The sequence below is a fragment of the Leucopleurus acutus genome, assembly GCF_964270905.1.
Source record: "Leucopleurus acutus genome assembly, chromosome: 16".
NCBI classification, from domain to species: Eukaryota; Metazoa; Chordata; class Mammalia; order Artiodactyla; family Delphinidae; genus Leucopleurus; species Leucopleurus acutus.
The window spans coordinates 8,056,754-8,074,193 of record NC_139158.1 but is presented as its reverse complement, the minus strand read 5'-3'; the positions used below and the strand labels follow the sequence as shown (position 1 = coordinate 8,074,193).

At 55.1% G+C, this 17,440-nt stretch overlaps 1 protein-coding gene across 10 annotated transcripts in view; it reads right to left on the bottom strand.

The window, feature by feature from the left end:
* Positions 1 to 17,440, bottom strand: part of CUX1 (cut like homeobox 1) — a gene marked incomplete at its 5' end in the record, with an annotated part of 375,083 nt that overhangs the window by 84,814 nt on the left and 272,829 nt on the right. For 6 of the 10 annotated variants that reach the window (XM_082857320.1, XM_082857323.1, XM_082857324.1 and 3 more), the window contains 3 exons: positions 198 to 380; positions 6,563 to 6,667; positions 16,419 to 16,467. In XM_082857320.1, the coding sequence (XP_082713446.1) occupies positions 198 to 380; positions 6,563 to 6,667; positions 16,419 to 16,467 (337 nt within the window). Of the gene's footprint in view, positions 1 to 197; positions 387 to 6,562; positions 6,668 to 16,418; positions 16,468 to 17,440 lie in introns of all 10 variants that reach the window. The other 4 variants (XM_082857328.1, XM_082857322.1, XM_082857325.1 and 1 more) reach the window with 1 other exon arrangement.

Sequence of the window (17,440 nt, the reverse complement as noted above, 5' to 3'; positions counted from 1 at the left end):
TTAGTTGGCTTTGAGGCGAGACCCCCCTGCCGTGGTCACTACACTGGGGGCCGAAGTGCCCCGCTGAAGACTCGGGGTGTCGGCGGAGAGCCGGACCCCCCGTGCCGAGCCCGGGCTCCTTCCGGGGCCATGTGGGAGGGAGGTGGGGTGTGCGCGTGCGGCCCTCCCCCGGTCCCTGGGGCCCCCGGCGCCCTTACTTTGAGGGTGCTGTTCTTGGCACTCAGCTGCTGCTCGAGCTGGGAGATCTGGCTGGCCGAGTTCTCGCGCAGCTTCGTGAGGCTGGCCTGGAGTCTCTGCACGTCCTCCACCAGCTGCGCGATCTCCCGCTCTTTGGCGGCCAACTCAACTTCCAGGCTGGAGCGGGTGAGGACCTCTATGGCCTGCTCCTGCGGAGGAGAAAGGAGATGACAAAACCGCGCCGGCCTCGGACGGGCGCTTGGGGTTGCTGGTGCTGGCAACCGAGGCGAGAAGCAGGCAGTGGGAAGGATGTGGTTGGTGGTGTGGACGATACGGCATCACGTCCTGCCTCTGCTTGGACCGCACCTGCCCGTCGCCCTGCCCCCGACCTTCTCGTCTGCACGGGGAGCTGCCACCTGGATTCGTCTGTTCGACAAGCATTTACCGAGTACCCACCATGTAGCAGGCACACAGCAGGGGACAAAAGGACAGAAGTCCCTGTCCTCCCTCACAGGGCTTCTGGTCCAGTGGGATGGGGCAGGGATGAGATGCCTTAAATATGCTTATTAGTAGCAGAGAGTGTGTCGGATGATGATAAATGCCATGGAAAAACTGAAGCAGGGAAGGGGCAGCTGGGGCTTTTAATAATGTGGTCGGGAAAAACCGCATTGAGATGGTGACATTTGAGCAGAGACCTGAAGGAGGTGGTGGAAAGGGCCTTGCTGATGGCTGGGGACGCCAGAGGGGAAGGCTCTGAGGACGGCTCCTGGAATGTTCCAAAACATTCGGACTTTTTACCACAAGATGAGATGCACTGTCCTTTTGATTCATTACTCTGTTATCTAGAAGCTGAGATACTGTTTGACAAGTTGATTCTCAGCATTTTTTAAAAAAAAGAGTTAAAAGACGTGGAAGGTGCATATTTGGGTTCCTTTGCGCAGGAATTCTTTTGATAATTGCTGTTTTAAAAAACTTACTCCCCACGCCTCAAATGTGCTCATTTTGGAAAAAATGCAAAACAGGGAAAAGGTATTTTTTTTAAAGTCAAATTCTTATTTCCACTTCCCAAGGATGAAAGCAGTACTTTTCTCAAGTTTTAGAAGTAATCATAGCTCCTGAATGGTTCTGGAAGTTTGTCTGGAAGTGGTTCTGGAAGTGCCGGGCGGAGCACTTCTGGGCATGACTGAGGGGGACAGGAAGGGCAGGACCGCAAGGTCCCTGTGACGGCAGCGACCTGGGGACGCGGCTCACACTGCAGTGTAGAACGCCACCATCCTCGCTGTTGTCCCCTTGCCCCCGGAAGTGCACTGCTGCACACCTTGATTTGGCCTATACTGGGGCGGAAACAGTGGCAGCTGCAGCCCCAGTTGGCAGGGGCAGCCCTGCCATTCCATGCATGATGTGCCTGTCACAGGGTTTTCACCATTTGGGGACAGCCAGTCACCATGGAAATAATTTTTCATGTCTCCCTCCCAGGAAATTAAGGCCTTTACCATGTAAGAATGTGAAGTTTTGTGGGCGAAGAAGGGAGCCCCGTCTGTCTCTGGTTTGTATAATGTTATAAAGTAAGTCCTTCACTTCCCCTAACTTCTGGCGGATCTGCCCGTGGCCCTGGGGCCCCAGTGAGCATCTTCCCGCCAACTTATTAAAGAGGCACATGCTGTCCAGACCCGTTCTGTTCAGCGTGGGCTCCACGGACTGGTGCCAACTCACACACCGTGGCTGGTACACAGTGAGACCAGCACAGAAATTGAGAGTAAGTGTTTAGAGACTTTTATAGCAATCTGACTTTGCTGTGACATTTTTATTGTCTTCTGTAAAACTATCAGTCTGCAACAGATTGGAAATTCAAAACAAAACAAAACAAAACAAATGAAACCATCCTTCACCACAGAGAAGTTAGGAAGCGCCGCCCTAGACAACTCTGGCCAGAACCCAGGTCAGGAGCCAAGGGACCGCAGACAAGTCCTGCCAGCAGTGAGGACAGGGGAGGAGCGCGCGGGGGGGGGGGGGGGGGGTCCTGAGGAGGGACGGGGGGTGCAGGCGGGCTGGTGGATCTTGCTCCGTCTCAGGGCGGGGACCCCACAGGCGGGCACAGGGGTGGGAGGGGCAGGGAGCAGGGCACGAGCAAGGGGTGATCGATGCCGAGAGGCTGGCTCGAAGAGGACTGAGCATGTTGGCACCTGAAAGTGACTGCTCGCGAGGGTGGCAGGAGGGGCCTGGACTCAGCAGGGGGACACGATGAAAGTGATACCCAGGGAGGTTGGCCTCATGGTGCGTTTAGGCTGTGGCACGGTATCTAATTTAACTTATTTATCCATCGTCCAACCTGAGGGATGGCAGCCATAGCAACTGTTTAAAGTGCTCTTAGGGAAAGAATCTGCACCACAAGCCGAAAGGTGATCTGGGGTTTTCAATGGGCGAGTGCAAATCACAGCGGGGATGAGGGTTCAGAGAACCTGTGTAAAAACAGGAGCTCCCAGTGTGGCCCTAGGTCCAGGATGGGTACCGGGCGACGGGCAGCCCCAGGGTACAGTTGGCTGCTCAACTCTTGGGGCCCAGCCTGGTCTGGCCACAGGCTGACCTTGTGACCTCAGGGCACATCAATTAACTCACGAGCCCGGGCCACAGATTCCTCATTCGTAACAGAGCAGACACCATCTGTGTCTCGCATAAACTAAGCTGAGGTGAGACAACATACCCCAAAGCAGCGAGACCTTGGAATTAAGACGGAAACACCGCCTACTCCGAGCCCAAACGCGCTCACTCCCACCTGCGACACGAGGGCGCCCTGTTGTCCCACCGTGAAGACGCAGCAGGAAATGGAGGAAGAAACAGACAAGGGCCCGGGAGTTGACCGGGGGCTGCGGGTGGAGGGAGAGGCCCGCACCTGGGTGACGGAGCTGGGCCTGTCGGTCCGTGGGCACCAGCTAAAAGGAGATGGTACGACAGGGTGCACAAGGTGCTGGGTAAGGTGGCGGGGTGAGGTGGGGCGTGGAAAACTGCAGGGGGGTCGGCGTCTGGCAGTTCAGGTGCCCTTGAGATCACTACTGAGAAGGGAAGCAAAGGTGGATTCAGGGACTCAGGACCACTGGCTCCCTCGTGTCCGTCCAGGCCTCGACTCAGCCCCCCCAAACCCCTTGGGAGCTGGGCCCTGCCCTGGCAGCTGTGGTTCAGGGGGCTGGGGTAGGGCCCAAGGACTCCCTCGTCATTCTGATGGGGTCCAGGGTCAGGACCCTGGCTCGGACAAGCCTTGGAAGGAAGGAACAGAAACTGACTTCCCTCAGTCTGACAACAGGTCCCGGTGGGCACCAGAATGGGGTCCCGAGAGTCTGTCCCAGGGGGACCTGCCCAGGCTCCAGGCTTCAGGGGTAAGGGCCTGCGTTCCTCACGGTGCCTGTGTTCCCCATGTTTCCCAAGGGGAGAATGAACCCAGAAACCGAAGTCGCTGAGGGAGTACCCCATTAAACTTTGTCCCTCGGAACCGCCCGCCCCCTTCTGCCAAAGCGCTTGTGTGAACTATCACAGGTCACGTAAATCCTCCTACAGAGACCAGAACACCGAGGCCGGAAGAAGCCAGATAACGGTCTCTGTTACCCTGCAGCCACTTTCACACGAGATGCAGGAGCTTCACTGAACACGAGGGAAACCTGATGTGCGGTGACGGTGGGCTGGGACCCCAGCCTACGAGGCAAACACTCGCAGTCTAGGCTAATCTCCCCGGGGAGGGCTGAGGGAACGAGAGGCTCAGTTTTCCTTCCTTCTCATCACCCCGCTATTCCTGCCAACACTGAGTGGCCGACATATGCCGACTATGTCCAGTATATTCACCTGATGGACAGACAGACATTTAGGTTTAAGGTGGCCTGGTGTGGCGCACCAGAGCCCCAAACTAACACTTGCCTGTAAATACTTGACAAAGGGCCTGCATGCCTCCTGTCTCCTTGAATGTGCACGAAGCAGGGGTGGCTCGACGGAGGGGTAAAGAGTGGATTGGGAGCAGGACAAACTCGGGATCGTATTCCAGCTCGGTCATTTCCTAGCTGTGTGACCTTGGGCAGATTACTTAACTCCTCTGAGCCTGTTTGCTTACCTACAAAATGAAGGTAATAAAACCGTGCTCTAACGACGGTGGCGTCACGACGCAGCAATGACACAACTGCACAGAGTCCCGCCCGGCCTCTGATGCGGAGCAGGGGCTGGCTGACTGGCGGCTCGCCTTCCAGAATTGGTGATTCCAATGGCCCAATGCCCGGTTTTGGCTTTTGCTGGATCTACAGACTCCACCGTTTCTCTACCTAGTTCTGCCAGCCAAGCCCAACAGACATCGTGCCGCTGGCCTGGTTTCCTACGCTTGCTCGTTCGCTCCCCAACGGGCTGGGGCTGGGGCTGGGGCTGCCGGGCTACACGGGAACGTGTCCCTGAGGGGAGCCCTGGCAGGGCCGGCTCGCGGGAGGCTGAAGCGGTGCCGTGTAAACACTGCACTTAGCCGATGCCGCAGTGTTTAAGCACCCCGAGGACCCACAACTCGCTCTACCTGCGAAAACATTCATTTCCTTCTGAAATGTTTCGGCTGCTGCAGTCCAGGCTGGTGCCAGAAATCCTTTCAATCAAAACATTTAGCTCAGGAGCCCCGGGTAGACACAGGATGCACGGCTTTCTCTAGAGGACCCTGAGCGACCAGAGGCCAGGAGAAGCCGCACCGATTCCATCCTCGAGGGCTTCCTCCCGCCGCGGCTCCGGTGCTGGGGCCAGTCCAGGTAAACTTGGACAAGGGCACCGTGACACAGCCAAGGGGACATTTCAGGCAAAATTAATACCAGAGTCCATGAAGTATAAAGGTTGTGATGGTTCCTTAAATGGAAAACTTTTCTCTGTAGCCTGAAACACTTAAGTCATGTTTTAGTTAAGGTGAACTTAAAGACAGAAAACAAAAATCCAGTCTTAAAAGGGGTCCTCACACTAAAACTTTGCTTTGGACCCATTCCTGGGGAATAATTTAAAAGCTCCGGTCTGGGGCGGCAGAGGCCCCTGCTGAGTCCTGGCTTGGCCGCTGGGGCCAAGCGTTCTGGGGCGAGGGGCTTACATCCAGGGAGCTTCCGTTTCCTCATCTATATAAAGAAATAACAATGCCCTGCTTCATGGGTCGGGTGGGGGTAGTGGTAGTCAAACTGATGTGTGACCTTATTACAGCAGCACATCTCCCACTGGACTGTCCTCTCTCCAGGAAGGGCCTGGCTCGTCCCTCCTGGCTCTCCCAGGATCCACTGCGGGTCCCGGCACACAGCAAGGGCTCTCCAACCCTTTATTAAATAAAAGGACAGCTACAAGTGCAATTCGCCCATCACAGGCCATCAGAGCTGCAGGGACCTCAGGACCACTTACTTCCTCCTCATTCTGCACACCAGGCCTCGTACGCGCCACCACCTGAGTTAATCACTGTGTGTGAACTAGTGACGGAGCTGGCTCTGAAACCGGGGCTCCTGGACCAGAGTGCCGATGCCAGCCACAGCCAGCCTAACCGCTAAGGTTGGCTGAGGACGGATTATGTGGCAGGACGTGCTCTAGAGGCTTCGCTCAGAGTAATTTCCAGAACGCTTGTAAAAACCCGTTTTATGGATGATGCGACTGAGACTGAGACTCAGGGAGGTTAAGCCACTTGCCCCAAGTCACACAGCTGATAAGCTGCAGAGCTGGGTTCGGAACCCAGGGCTTTGGCTCCAGTGGCCACGGTCTTAATGACACCGCCGCTCTGTACTGCTGCACAGCATTGAAGCAAAGAGTCTGGAGTCCGATAGTTCAAAGCCGCCTTGATCGAGCTGGGCAAGTCCCAGCTAAGAGCCATTTTCATTAGTCTTGGAAAAGTCAAGAGGCAAAGGTCTGAGATGTGCGCCTGGCTCCTCTTGAATGCCCGCAGGTCAGGCGAGATCCTGACTGTCACGCGGACTCAGAGCGGGTTGTGTTATTACCTCCCCCGCTCCCCCCACGTCATGAACTGTTTTCCACTCTGGAAGGACGCATCCAGAAGACCAGACCTCCAATTCTGCTGTGCAGTCCTGCAAGCCTCCAGCCTCGGATCGCCACCCATCTGCCAGCGGTCCCCCCACCAGTCTAACTGGGAAGATGCTCTCTTGGTGATGGGCTCTCCACCGGGTGGGCGTCACGCTGACCACCGGGCACCGACGCACAACCAGTAAAGCTCTTCCCTCTGACACCACTGGGTTCCATCCCCAGACTGTTACGCGCACTCCCCACCGAGGCAGCAGGACTGTTTCAAACATCACCCCCGAAAAGGGACGCTCTAAAGCCAAAGAAGAAAGCGGCTGTTAACACACAGAGCTACAGATGCGAGGCGACGGGGTCCCCGCGGGGCTGGGCTACCCACCACGTCCGGCGCCTTCTGGATCTGGGAGGCCAGCTGGAGAGAGTGGTTGGCCGACAAGAGCTGCTCCCTCAAGGTCTCCGCCTCTCTCTGAGCCACCTCTGCCCTCTGAAGGAAGTGAAAAGGGTGGAAAGAGAAAGTACATTCAGTTTAACAACTGACAATTATTACAAGAAACATTCATCAATTCATGCCTGACTGACTATAATTGATTTTCCTAAACACTCAACCTAATAAATGCTAGAAAAAAACAGAGAATGTGATGGATTTTTATTTTAAACAGTACAAGGAAGAAATAATTGAGCGATTATGACAGTAATTTAACGCTAGGAGCAAGGAATCCCCTGCTGATACTAGCGCTCCGGCCCACTGAATTTCCCAGACTGAATAAATACAAGTGGAAATGGAGTCTTTTGATTCAATTTCTTTCTATTCTCATAGCCCAAGAAGATTTTATTGCAGGATTACTCCTGGGAGTAATTCTCACGGGTAAACAGTGAATTAAAGACACTCTGGCCATTCTCCTCCTAAAAACATGCACAATGTTGTGGCTGTTTTCCTCCAGCAAGTATTTCCATAAACGGACGGGGTGTAAATACCACTTCTTTTGTGAGGACCAGGCTTATTTCAACGTATTTAACCCTTCACCCGACCAAGTTTTCTAATGCTGAGGCTGGCATTTCCAGCCAGCCAGGCCAACGAGGGGCTGCTGAGGGGGTGAGGCCGAACAGAGCCGCCACAGGGAGGAGGCTGCAAGAGGAACGGGTGGACGCTTCTGTCATTTGCTGTAATTCCCGGACAAGGACACCAGCGCTCCGGAGAGCAAACCAGTATTTCCCACTGGTCAGCGAGAACAGTCACTCCAGTGCCCACCTCCCAAGAGGACACCGTGGTGCAGTGGGCAGGAGCCGGGCATTTGGGACCAGAGGGATGAGAGCAGGTCACCTAACTCAGCTCACCAAGCCTCCACCTTCCCGTCTGTAAAATGGGAACACCGTCTCCCTCCCGGGGACCTCGCGAGGATTAACACCCAGAAGCGCCCTCATTCATAAGGGCTCTGCTAACGGGCTTGTCCTGATTTTACAATGACTGAGACGAAATGCAAGGATGGGTGGGGAGCTGTAGCTAATTGACACTGGGCACGTGGACTGAGGAGCGATCACTGCTTCTTTCTACCAGACGTACATTCTGCTCATAGAAGAGATGAACAAGAAAAGCCTGGCTGACTAAGGCTATTTCGTGTGTTTTCTTATTTTGTGGTGTGACAGTGCGTGCCTACTAATTGCTAAGAAAGAACTGAAAAGAGAAGCAAGAAGTTAGCCTGCCCGGTACTCGCCGGTCCACCTAGTTGTACGACGACTGGGTTTGGCAGCCTTAAGTGGTTCTACGACGGCGGCGCGGCCCTATCTGCTCTGCATCCAGACATATTAGGGTATTTCTAACAGTAGCTGCTCCTGCCCAGGGTGGTGCTGGTGGCTGCCCGCCCCGCCGCTCCAGGAGCTCCTGGAATTGCACTCAATCTAATTCCCTTGGCGCCTGGGCGGGCCTGTCTGTGCTCAAGCAGCCACTTCCCACCCTCCGCTGCAAACCGTCTAGAGGCGCCCGTGTCAGGAAAGGCGGTGATGTGACCGGTATGGCCAAGATGCCAGGGGTGACTTCTGGTTCACGATAACTGCAGGAAGCTCTCCCCTTCAGTGAAAAAGATTTCCCCTAGTTTGTTTCCAGATGAGCCACTCCACGTTTTTCTGATAATCGAGTCATATTACTGAAAAGTTTACTCTCGTCTTTCTCGTCAGTTATACTCTTGGGCATAAAACGTCCATGGCTCTGCCAGGAAGAAGGTGTATTTTGACATTATTTCTAGCCTTTCTGACTAAGGAAAACAGTGCTTAGCCTAGTGGAGAAGCAGTTCTGGCGGCAGCCAATGAGGCAGCATCCCCCCGCCCCCGCCCGCTAACACTGGCTGTGAAATGTTCCAGAAGCACCAGAGCTGGGGCAGCCCAGGCAGGGGCTTCGTGGCCAGGCTCTCATGTGGGCATGTCGCTGTTGGGAGCAGAGTGCTGCCCCATCAAAGGCTGGGGGCTCACAGAATAAGGGATCTTAGCTGTGGATGATTTCACCCTCGGTTTTCATAATTCCTCCAGAGCTTCTGCACTTTGTTCAGTTTCCAAGTTCACGTACAGTCATGAACCTGGGGCCTGTCCTCGGTGGTCACAGCCTCTTATCACGTTTAAGTGGACTCGGCTGCTTCACTGTAACTCTTTAAAAAAAAAAATCAATTAATTAACTAATTAATTAATTAGGTTGTGGCGGGTCTTAGTCGCGGCAGGCGGGCTCCTCAGTTGCGGCATGCAAACTCTTAGTCGCGGCAGGTGGGATCTAGTTCCCTGGCCAGGGATCGAACCCCGGCCCCCCTGCACTGGGAGCGCGGAGTCTTAACCACTGTGCCACCAGGGAAGTCCCACCCTGTAACTTTTGGATTGTTTAGGATTTTTATTATTTATTCAGGATTTATAGCCTGAGTACATCAAAAACAAAACAAAACAAAACGAGTTGAGGTGTCTGTGCCGCTAAACGTGCGCAAAGCAGAACAGCTGAAAGTCAAAGTGGGCCTAAGAGCTGCTGAAGGAGGGCGCGGGTACTGGACGCCGGGAGCTGCTGCGGTGAGTCTGTCTCTGTAGCTGTAAATGCAGCCCAGCCGCTGGCGGCTGAGGCGGAAGGAAAAGGGTGCTGTGCTGCGTTGGCTCCGCAGTCTCCCTCGTCGCCAGGGTTTCCTATCTTCCCCACGACCACAGTCTGGCCAGATGAAGTTGTGTTTCTAGAACTGGAATCAGCGTGGGGAGGGGGCAAGCTCTGGTGCTGGTTTCTGATCTGGACGCCCAGACACGGGGCCGAAGCTGCCATGAGACACCCAGCTCCCCGTTTCCACTGACGGGACTCCTCCTCCCCTGTCCCTGCAGAGGCAGAGCCTGGGGACCGCGGCCAGGGCCCCGGTGGGCAGCTGGCGGCATCGTGGGTGTGACTCAGCGGCCACCCCATGGTGAGAACAGAGCCTGGCCAAGCCTGAGCTGCCCTCCTGAGAGATTTGCTGGCTGTTTCTTACTTTCTGTCCTTTGCTGAGAAGGGAGGGTAAATGCTGGAAGCGTGAGGGGAAGGAGAGCGCACGCGAATGAGTGAGGGCGCTGCTTTGCATTTTGGTGGTAACTCCAAAGATAGAAAGGGCGGCCCTACAGGACAACTGGGGACCAGTGAGATAACACGAGCCCGGTGCCCAGCGGTGCCACCACGCGGCGACAGGCGTCCAGTGAAGAATTATTATTATTATTTTGGGCCCTGGTGTGTGCTTCCTCGGGTGGCCACGATTCTTTCCTTATCTTAAAATGAGGAAAAACTTTTTTTTTAGTTAATTTATTTTTGGCTGCGTTGGGTCTTTGTTGCTGTGCGCGGGCTTTCTCTAGTTGCGGTGAGCGGGGGCTACTGTTCGTCACGGTGCGCGGGGTTCTCATTGCCGTGGCTTCTCTTTGTTGTGGAGCACAGGCTCTAGGCATGCGGGCTTCAGTAGTTGTGGTGTGCGGGCTCAGTAGTTGTGGCTCACGGGCTCTAGAGCACAGGCTCAGTAGTTGTGGCGCACGGGCTTAGCTGCTCCGTGGCATGTGCGATCTTCCCGGACCAGGGCTCGAACCCGTGTCTCCCGCATTGGCAGGCGGATTCTTAACCACTGTGCCACCAGGGAAGTCCCGAGGAAAAATTTTAAAATTTAAAATCTTAAAACTTTTAGGGGAAAATTGCTAAAGACTGTAGCTGGTCTTCAGGTTAAACTCCAGCTTCCTTCAGCTGTCACCAGGAAGTCATAAAGTGTGGAGATGCACGGCCGGTGGGGCAGACGGAGGAGGCAAAGGCAGAGGCTCAGGCGGCTGCAGCCTGCAGGGGACGGCTGGTGAGGCCGGTCACAGCCCTGGGCCCAGGGCCCAGGGAAAGGGGGCTGTGCTCAGGGGTTCCCTTGCGGGGGCTGTTTCCTTCTCCCCCAGCACCAAGGCTGGGGATGTGAGGGAATCCTCACCACCTCCCCTGTCGGGCAGGCTTTCCCCAGTTTACCCATTTAACGTGTGGCTTTGAGTCCCCTGGTTTTATATGGTGGTGGTGGAGGCAGGTGGAGGGGTGTCTCTGATCCAGCCTTCTGCCCAACCTGGCCCTAGGCTTTGTCTCTTGTCCCTTTTATATGTGTGGCCATGAAAACCCACCTCTGGGGACACCAGAGGTGAGCAAGTCCCTTTAGTGACACAGCAGCCACGTGAGCTGGCCAAGGGCAGTGCCCCCAGGGAGACGGGCCGCGGCTGGGCACACGGGTCTGCTGGCAGGCTGTCCCTCCTGCAGTAACTTCCCAAGGCTGCTGGAGCAAACTGCCACAGATTCAGTAGATTCAAACAAGACCAGCTTCTTACGTCATAGTTCTGAGGTCAGGCGTCCGCTGTGGGTCTCACTGGGGTAAGGTCAAGGTGCTGCAGGGCTGGTCCCTTCCTGAGGCTCCGGGGCAGGATCTGTTTTCAGCTCCTAGAGGCTGCCCGCATTCCTCGGCTTGCGACCCCTTCCTCAACCTCAGAGCCCGCAGTGGCCACAGTCAAATCCTTCTCACATCCCATCGCTCTGACTCTTCTGTCTCCCTCTCTGCACCTATGGACCCTGGTGATTATGGAGGGCCCACCTGCATAACCCCAGGGACCCTCCCATCTCAAGGTCAGCAGATGGAACAGCCTTATCTGTGCTCTGCAGGTAAGTGGACCTATTCACAGGTTGTGGAGACTGGGCTGTGGACACCTCTGGGGGCCGTTCTTCTGGCCACCGCAGTCCTCAAGGACAAATAACACATTTGGACCATTTCCAGGAGAAGGCAAGCTCTCCTCGGGAATGACTCCTCAACCTGCTCCCCTCAAAGCCCCGGACTCTGGAGGGAGAGAAAAGGGGAGCACGACTACGGAGACCAGCAAGCGACCTTCCAAGGGAACAGACGCCATCGCTGTGGCAAGTGCACAGCTAACTTCCGGTCACCCTTCCAGGTCAACACCCACACTCGACTGCGGGGGACAGCTAGGGCCCAGAGGTGGACCCGCTTCAGTGATGCTGCAGGAGAGAGGTCGGAAAGGTCCACCGAGAGAGTTACCGCCACACACGCCAAGCCGGCCCCGTGCGGGTGGCCGGAGTCCCGTGTGGACCCCCCGCCTGTGTTTCTGGGGGACGCGATGGATACTGATTTGGATTTCTTTTCTCGGGTCGGCCAGGCTGAAAGCTGGACCTCCCCCAGCATCACACCACCTGCATAAACGCAGATTGTTACGGCCCACAGGCTGCTGAGTCACGATTTCAGAAAAGCCATAAGAGCGAATTTCCCTACCCCCTCCTCCCCGAAAAGCTCCGAACCTTTACTGTCACCAATTAAGACAGTATTAATACAAGCACCTCCAAGTCGGACAAAGAGGTGTTAAGCGAGACCCAGCCCTAACTGCCCGTCACCAGTCGGACTCTCTTGCACTTCTCCTCGCTAGAAACACAAGTACTTCAGCGATAAGATAGAGCTTCAGGTCTCAGTAGAACATTTTGACTATAAACCAGTGCAAAAATAATGTTATATGCCAATGCAGTAGTCAGTTGCTCCTCCCGGGGCTCTCCCCTGATGGGCAAGGCATGGAACCAGACGTCTGGCGGCGCCCGGCCTCGGTACCCCTCCTCCGGCCCGGCCCGGCCCGCCTCCGCCTCGTCGCCATGGGCCCCGCCTCATCCCTGCCCTGACACATCACAACAGCTGCCTACTGCTCCCCCGGCTTCCAGGCTTTTCACTCCCCTCTGTTCTCTGGATGTTTAGCCAGAGCGATCCTCCTAGAACTCGAATCTGATGTCTCACTCCCGCCCGTGATTCTCCACTGTTCTCAGGGTGAGGCCCTCCCCACACCTGGCTAGACCCCCTCCTCTGGGCCCACCTTTCCGCAGGGGCTTTACGGAACAGCCTGGAGCCCCCAGAGCTCACGGAGCCCTTCCGTACAGGCCCTTCCTTGCCTGCCTGGGCGCTGCCCTCCTTGTCCCCCGGGGGAGTTTTTCTCCTCATTGAGTCATCCCTGTTGAGCCGCTGAGCCACCGAGTCAGCCCCTTTCTGTTTGCTCTGTGTCTGACCTCATACTCTCAGCGAGGGCTGGCCCACATCTGCCTGCACAGCTCTGGTGACGGGGAGCTCACTCCCTTCGGAGGCAGCTCCAGGCACCTCCGCATCGGGAGGAAGTTCCCTCCCATCAGCCTCTGCACTTGGCCGTGAAAAAGGCCGACCCCTTCCCTGGCCAGCCCTGGCCAGCTGCAAGGCCAGAATCCACAACCGCTGCCCTAGGCCTTCCCCTTTCTAATCTCTTAACATCCCAAGTTCCTGATGTGTCAAGTCTTTCTGTCTTCTTTCCCTGCTCCCCGAAGAACAGGGATGTCCCCAGACCTCCCTGTTTCTTTCGTGTGAGGGCCCCTTCCCCGTCCTGGCCATGGAGTGGAGCCTGAATGCATTGCATGTGCCTGGTTTCCTTCCAGTGTGTGTGGTTTTCCAGGACAAACGCTAATTCCCCGGGCATGAACTAACTGCTACAGCCGGCTGCAGAATCACCACCCCCTTCACTCCAGAGACTATTTCTACTAATGCAGCCTGAGTGGCTGGTGAGACTCTCCTATACCTCTCCCCAGCCGCACTGTGCTGGTATCTTCCTGGGCAGGACTTCAGAATTCTCCCTGCGAACCCAGGCTTCCTTAGCAACTACAGAGCATGAATTTAAGCACGCACTTACAGGTGTTTTACCTCTAATCCGCAAAACAATCTTGTGAAGGACGCACAAGCAGACCTCGTTCTACTGCGCTTCACTTCATTGTGCTTTTTACTAACTGAAGGTTTGTGGCAACCCTGTGTTGAGCAAGTCCACTGGCGCTATTTTTCCAACAGCATTATTTTAAAGTTAAGGTATGTGCATTGCTTGTTTAGACATAATGCTATTGCACGCTTAAGAGACTACAGCGTAGCATAAACTTAACCTTTATATGCACGGGGAAGCCAAACAATCTGTGTGACTCCCATCCTGACACCCACTCTGTTGCGGTGGTCTGGGACCTGAAATCTCTCCGAGGTCTGCCTGCACGAGTTATCGTTCCCTCCCTCCCTTTCTCTCGTACATAAACAATTTTTTTCAATTAAAAAAAAATGGAATTGTAAAATACAGTCACATAAAACATACCATCTTAACCATTTTTAAGTGCACATTTTAAAGTAGCGTTAAGTACGTTCGCATTGTCGGGCAACCATCTCTAGAAATTTTCAACTTGCAAAACTGAACTCTGTCCCCATTAAACACTGTAATTCCCCATTCCCCGCTCCCCCAGCCGCTGACGCCCACCTACCCTTCTTTTTAAAATTAATTAATTAATTTTCGGCTGCGTTGGGGCTTTGTTGCTGTGCGTGGGCTTTCTCCAGCTGTGGCGAGTGGGGGCCACCCACCACAGCTGCGGTGTGCGGGCCTCTCACTGCAGTGGCCTCTCCCGTTGCGGAGCATGGGCTCCAGGCACGCGGGTTTCAGTAGTTGCGGTGTGTGGGCTCAGTAGTTGTGGCTCGTGGGCTCTAGAGCGCAGGCTCAGTAGTTGTGGTGCACGGGCTTAGTTGCTCCGCGGCATGTGGGATCTGCCCGGACCAGGGCTCGAACCTGCATCCCCTGCATTGGCAGGCGGCCTCCCAACCCCTGCGCCACCAGGGAAGGGAAGTCCCCCCCACCTACCCTTCTACTACTCTCTGTCTCTATGAATTCGACGACCCTAGGGATTTCATGTAGGTGGAATCACAGAGTCTTGTTTTTTTGTGACCGGCTTAATTTTCCTTAGCGTAATGTCTGCAAAGTTCATCTTTTTCTTTTCCTTTTTTTAAAAGAAATGTAAGCAGTGGAGAGACTTGTCCAAGGCCATCTATGGCCAGGAAGTACCGAGTGCGGACCTGAACCAACTGTCACCGTGGAGGCGGCACCTTTCTTCAGGGTCCTGTCTGGTGTCTCCGAGGACCCGGATCCACCCAGTGGCCTTCAGCACTTTGAGAAGCACATCAACTGTGCCAAACGTCCTAGTACCTGGGGCCTAATTGGATGGAGCCTGACCACTTGATATGCACAGAGTCAGCTCATCTGTCTAACAAGCTAGAGCTTACCCCAAAGTGCCGCCAAAAGGGGACGCAGCCTGCGATGGGCCTGGAGGGAGGGAGAGGGTGGGGGAGTGGAAACTGAGAAATGCAAATGATAATCCCGTGACAGGGAAGGTTCACCAATAAGGTTTCTGCAAAGTTGAGCAGTGCTACTTGAGTAAGAACAAAGGGGCCAAACTAAATGAGTTTAGCAAATTAAGGTAAATAAATGCTTAGGCACCTCTGTGAGGCGAAGCGAAGTAGTGCTTTAGGGCAAGGAGCTGAATGGGTGTATTTGGGACATAAAGAAAGGCCAAGTGAGCCCCCAGGCTCTATCCTTGTTTCCCAGTGTGGTGAATGGCACAGGCGCCAGGCCTGGCTCTGCAATTGACTGGCCACTGACCTCAGTTTCCTCATCTGTAAGATGGGAGTCATAACTACACTGACCTTGGTGGAAAACAGTGAGGTTTAAGTGACTTGGTTCGTGTGAAGTTCGGTACAATCGGTACAAAATAAGTTACTCGACAACGGTCAGCTCTTCTCACCGTGACCAGCATAGCTACTACACAAAGATGCTACCTCGGGTGATGCAGTCCACGCATCTCTACTGAGCAACCCCTATGGACCAGGCCCAGGATACTCAGGGGTGAGTCTGAGTGTGCAACACCGAACACACAAAGTCTTCCTTAAAGAAGAAAGGAATCCACACGTACCATGATCATTCTTATGCATACACTGACTTTCATATTTTAATCAGATTTCAGGATATTTTCATGGGCCAAAGAACGGACAGGGCCGCTCTTTGCCAAGGTCCGGGTTAGCAATGCCAGTCAGGGGCACAGGCACCCCGTGGGACCCTCACAAGGTGGAGAGCTGAGACCACGGATCCGAGAAAGATTTTCATCGCATGGGGCCACTCGAGGCAAACCGCTAAGCTTCCAAGTGCCTGGAGCGACCCAGCTGTAAAACTGAGTGGGGAGAGGCCACCACTGCCCCTGGCCTTCTGCGGCTGAGACACATAACCCAGCCCTGGCTGCTTCTCCCTGCAAATAAATAAACTAAAACGAGAGACCCCTCTCTTCTCAAAGCAGGAGCACCATATGCTGAAGCAGAATGTTCTCCTGCTCTGCAGAGTCCTTGGGGAGGGGCGGGGCTCTGTAGGGTGGCCAAATTTCCCAGGCAGCTGAGTGTTTAGAGCCACTGGATACCGTGTGCCTACTTCATGCCGGACACGGTGCTGGGGGTACTCTGCGCAAAGCATTGTGACAACTAAGTATCAACCACGAGGGGCTGTCAGCTGGCAGCCCTCTCCAGAGCAAGTGGCTTCATCCCGTCAGAAGGTGGAGAGACAGACTTTGCTACGGGGTAACGCACTGGTATAAACTCTATGGCAGAACGGCTGTCACGGGAACAGAGCGGAGATTTAAGAGACGGATTAAGGAAAAGAAAAAGCATCACCACGGGGTGCCTGGGATGCTGGGACCACGTCAGAGACTTTCCCAAGGAAATCACGCCTGGGCCTTTTCACGTATTTCTCATGACATCAGAAAAAGCGTCAACGTGGACAGCTGTATGTGAAAGGTACAAGACTAACTGGCCTCCTAGCTTAGAGAAGCCTCTTGTGAGAGAACAGAAAGGGCTACGCTCTTGTGATTGCACGCCTGAAGCCATCAAACGTCCTACCTGGTTTGCTCTTTCAAGGTCCGTCATGATCATTTCAATTTCGTCGGCCCTGGGGAGGTGAGAGGGAGACAGCACGTTAGTCAGCGGCGAGGGAGGCTCGGGGGCCACCGCGGTTCCAACTCGGCAGCATGACCCACAGGCACGCAGGTCGGTGTCGGGGGAGAGGGGCCACGCAGAAGGGGACTCTGCCACCCATTGGGAGGAGGTGGGCTTGCATCGGCGGGAGAGCCCGCCTGCCCTTGAGGGGCGCCAGCCTCTTTGGGGAGACAGTGCCTCCTGCCAAGAGAGCGAACAGAACTCTGAACAGAATGCTCTGGAAAAACAGAGGCGGCAGAGATGAATTCTCCTTGGGGGAGGGAACCAGGAAGGTTTCAGAGGAGATGATGTGTGAACTGGGTTTTGAAGGATGCGCAGAAGTTTGCTAGGACCAAGAGAACCACGAGCAGGTGGGGGAGGCGGGAGGAGGCTGGGGACGCAGGCTGGGGGGCTCCGCAGTCTGTGCGATAAAACCACCTGGGTCTCCGTCATCCTCCCTCAGCCTGCTCACACACAGGGGGTTGCCAGGTGTTGTTTGTTCTTTCTCTTTTTTCTGCTCTGAAAGTACTTTCTTGAGTAATTTGAAGGCACATACATGCTTCCAACACACAACAGCACGAGAGAGAGCGGAATGCTCAGAGTTCTACCGAGAAGGTCAGTTCCAAAAGTCTGTGGCAGGTTTGAACAGAACGCCCAGGGAAGTCACTGCCCCAGACGAGTCTCGATGACGGCCCCTGTGACGAGGAGGCCACGGCCGAGACTGCTGCCCGAGGAAGGTTCAGCCCACCCATGGAAGGGGGTGGGGGAATGTTACAGCTGCAGACCAGCAGTGGGCGTGTGCGCCCCCTCCTGCCGCGGCCGCCTCATTCCACGCCCCACGGGGACCTGAGCTGGCTCTGCCGCCTGCAGGACTGAGCTCCACCCCTCCCCGCCGGCCTCTCTGCCTGCTGAATCCCCCTGGCTGCCCTTCTGGGCCGAGGCTCCCG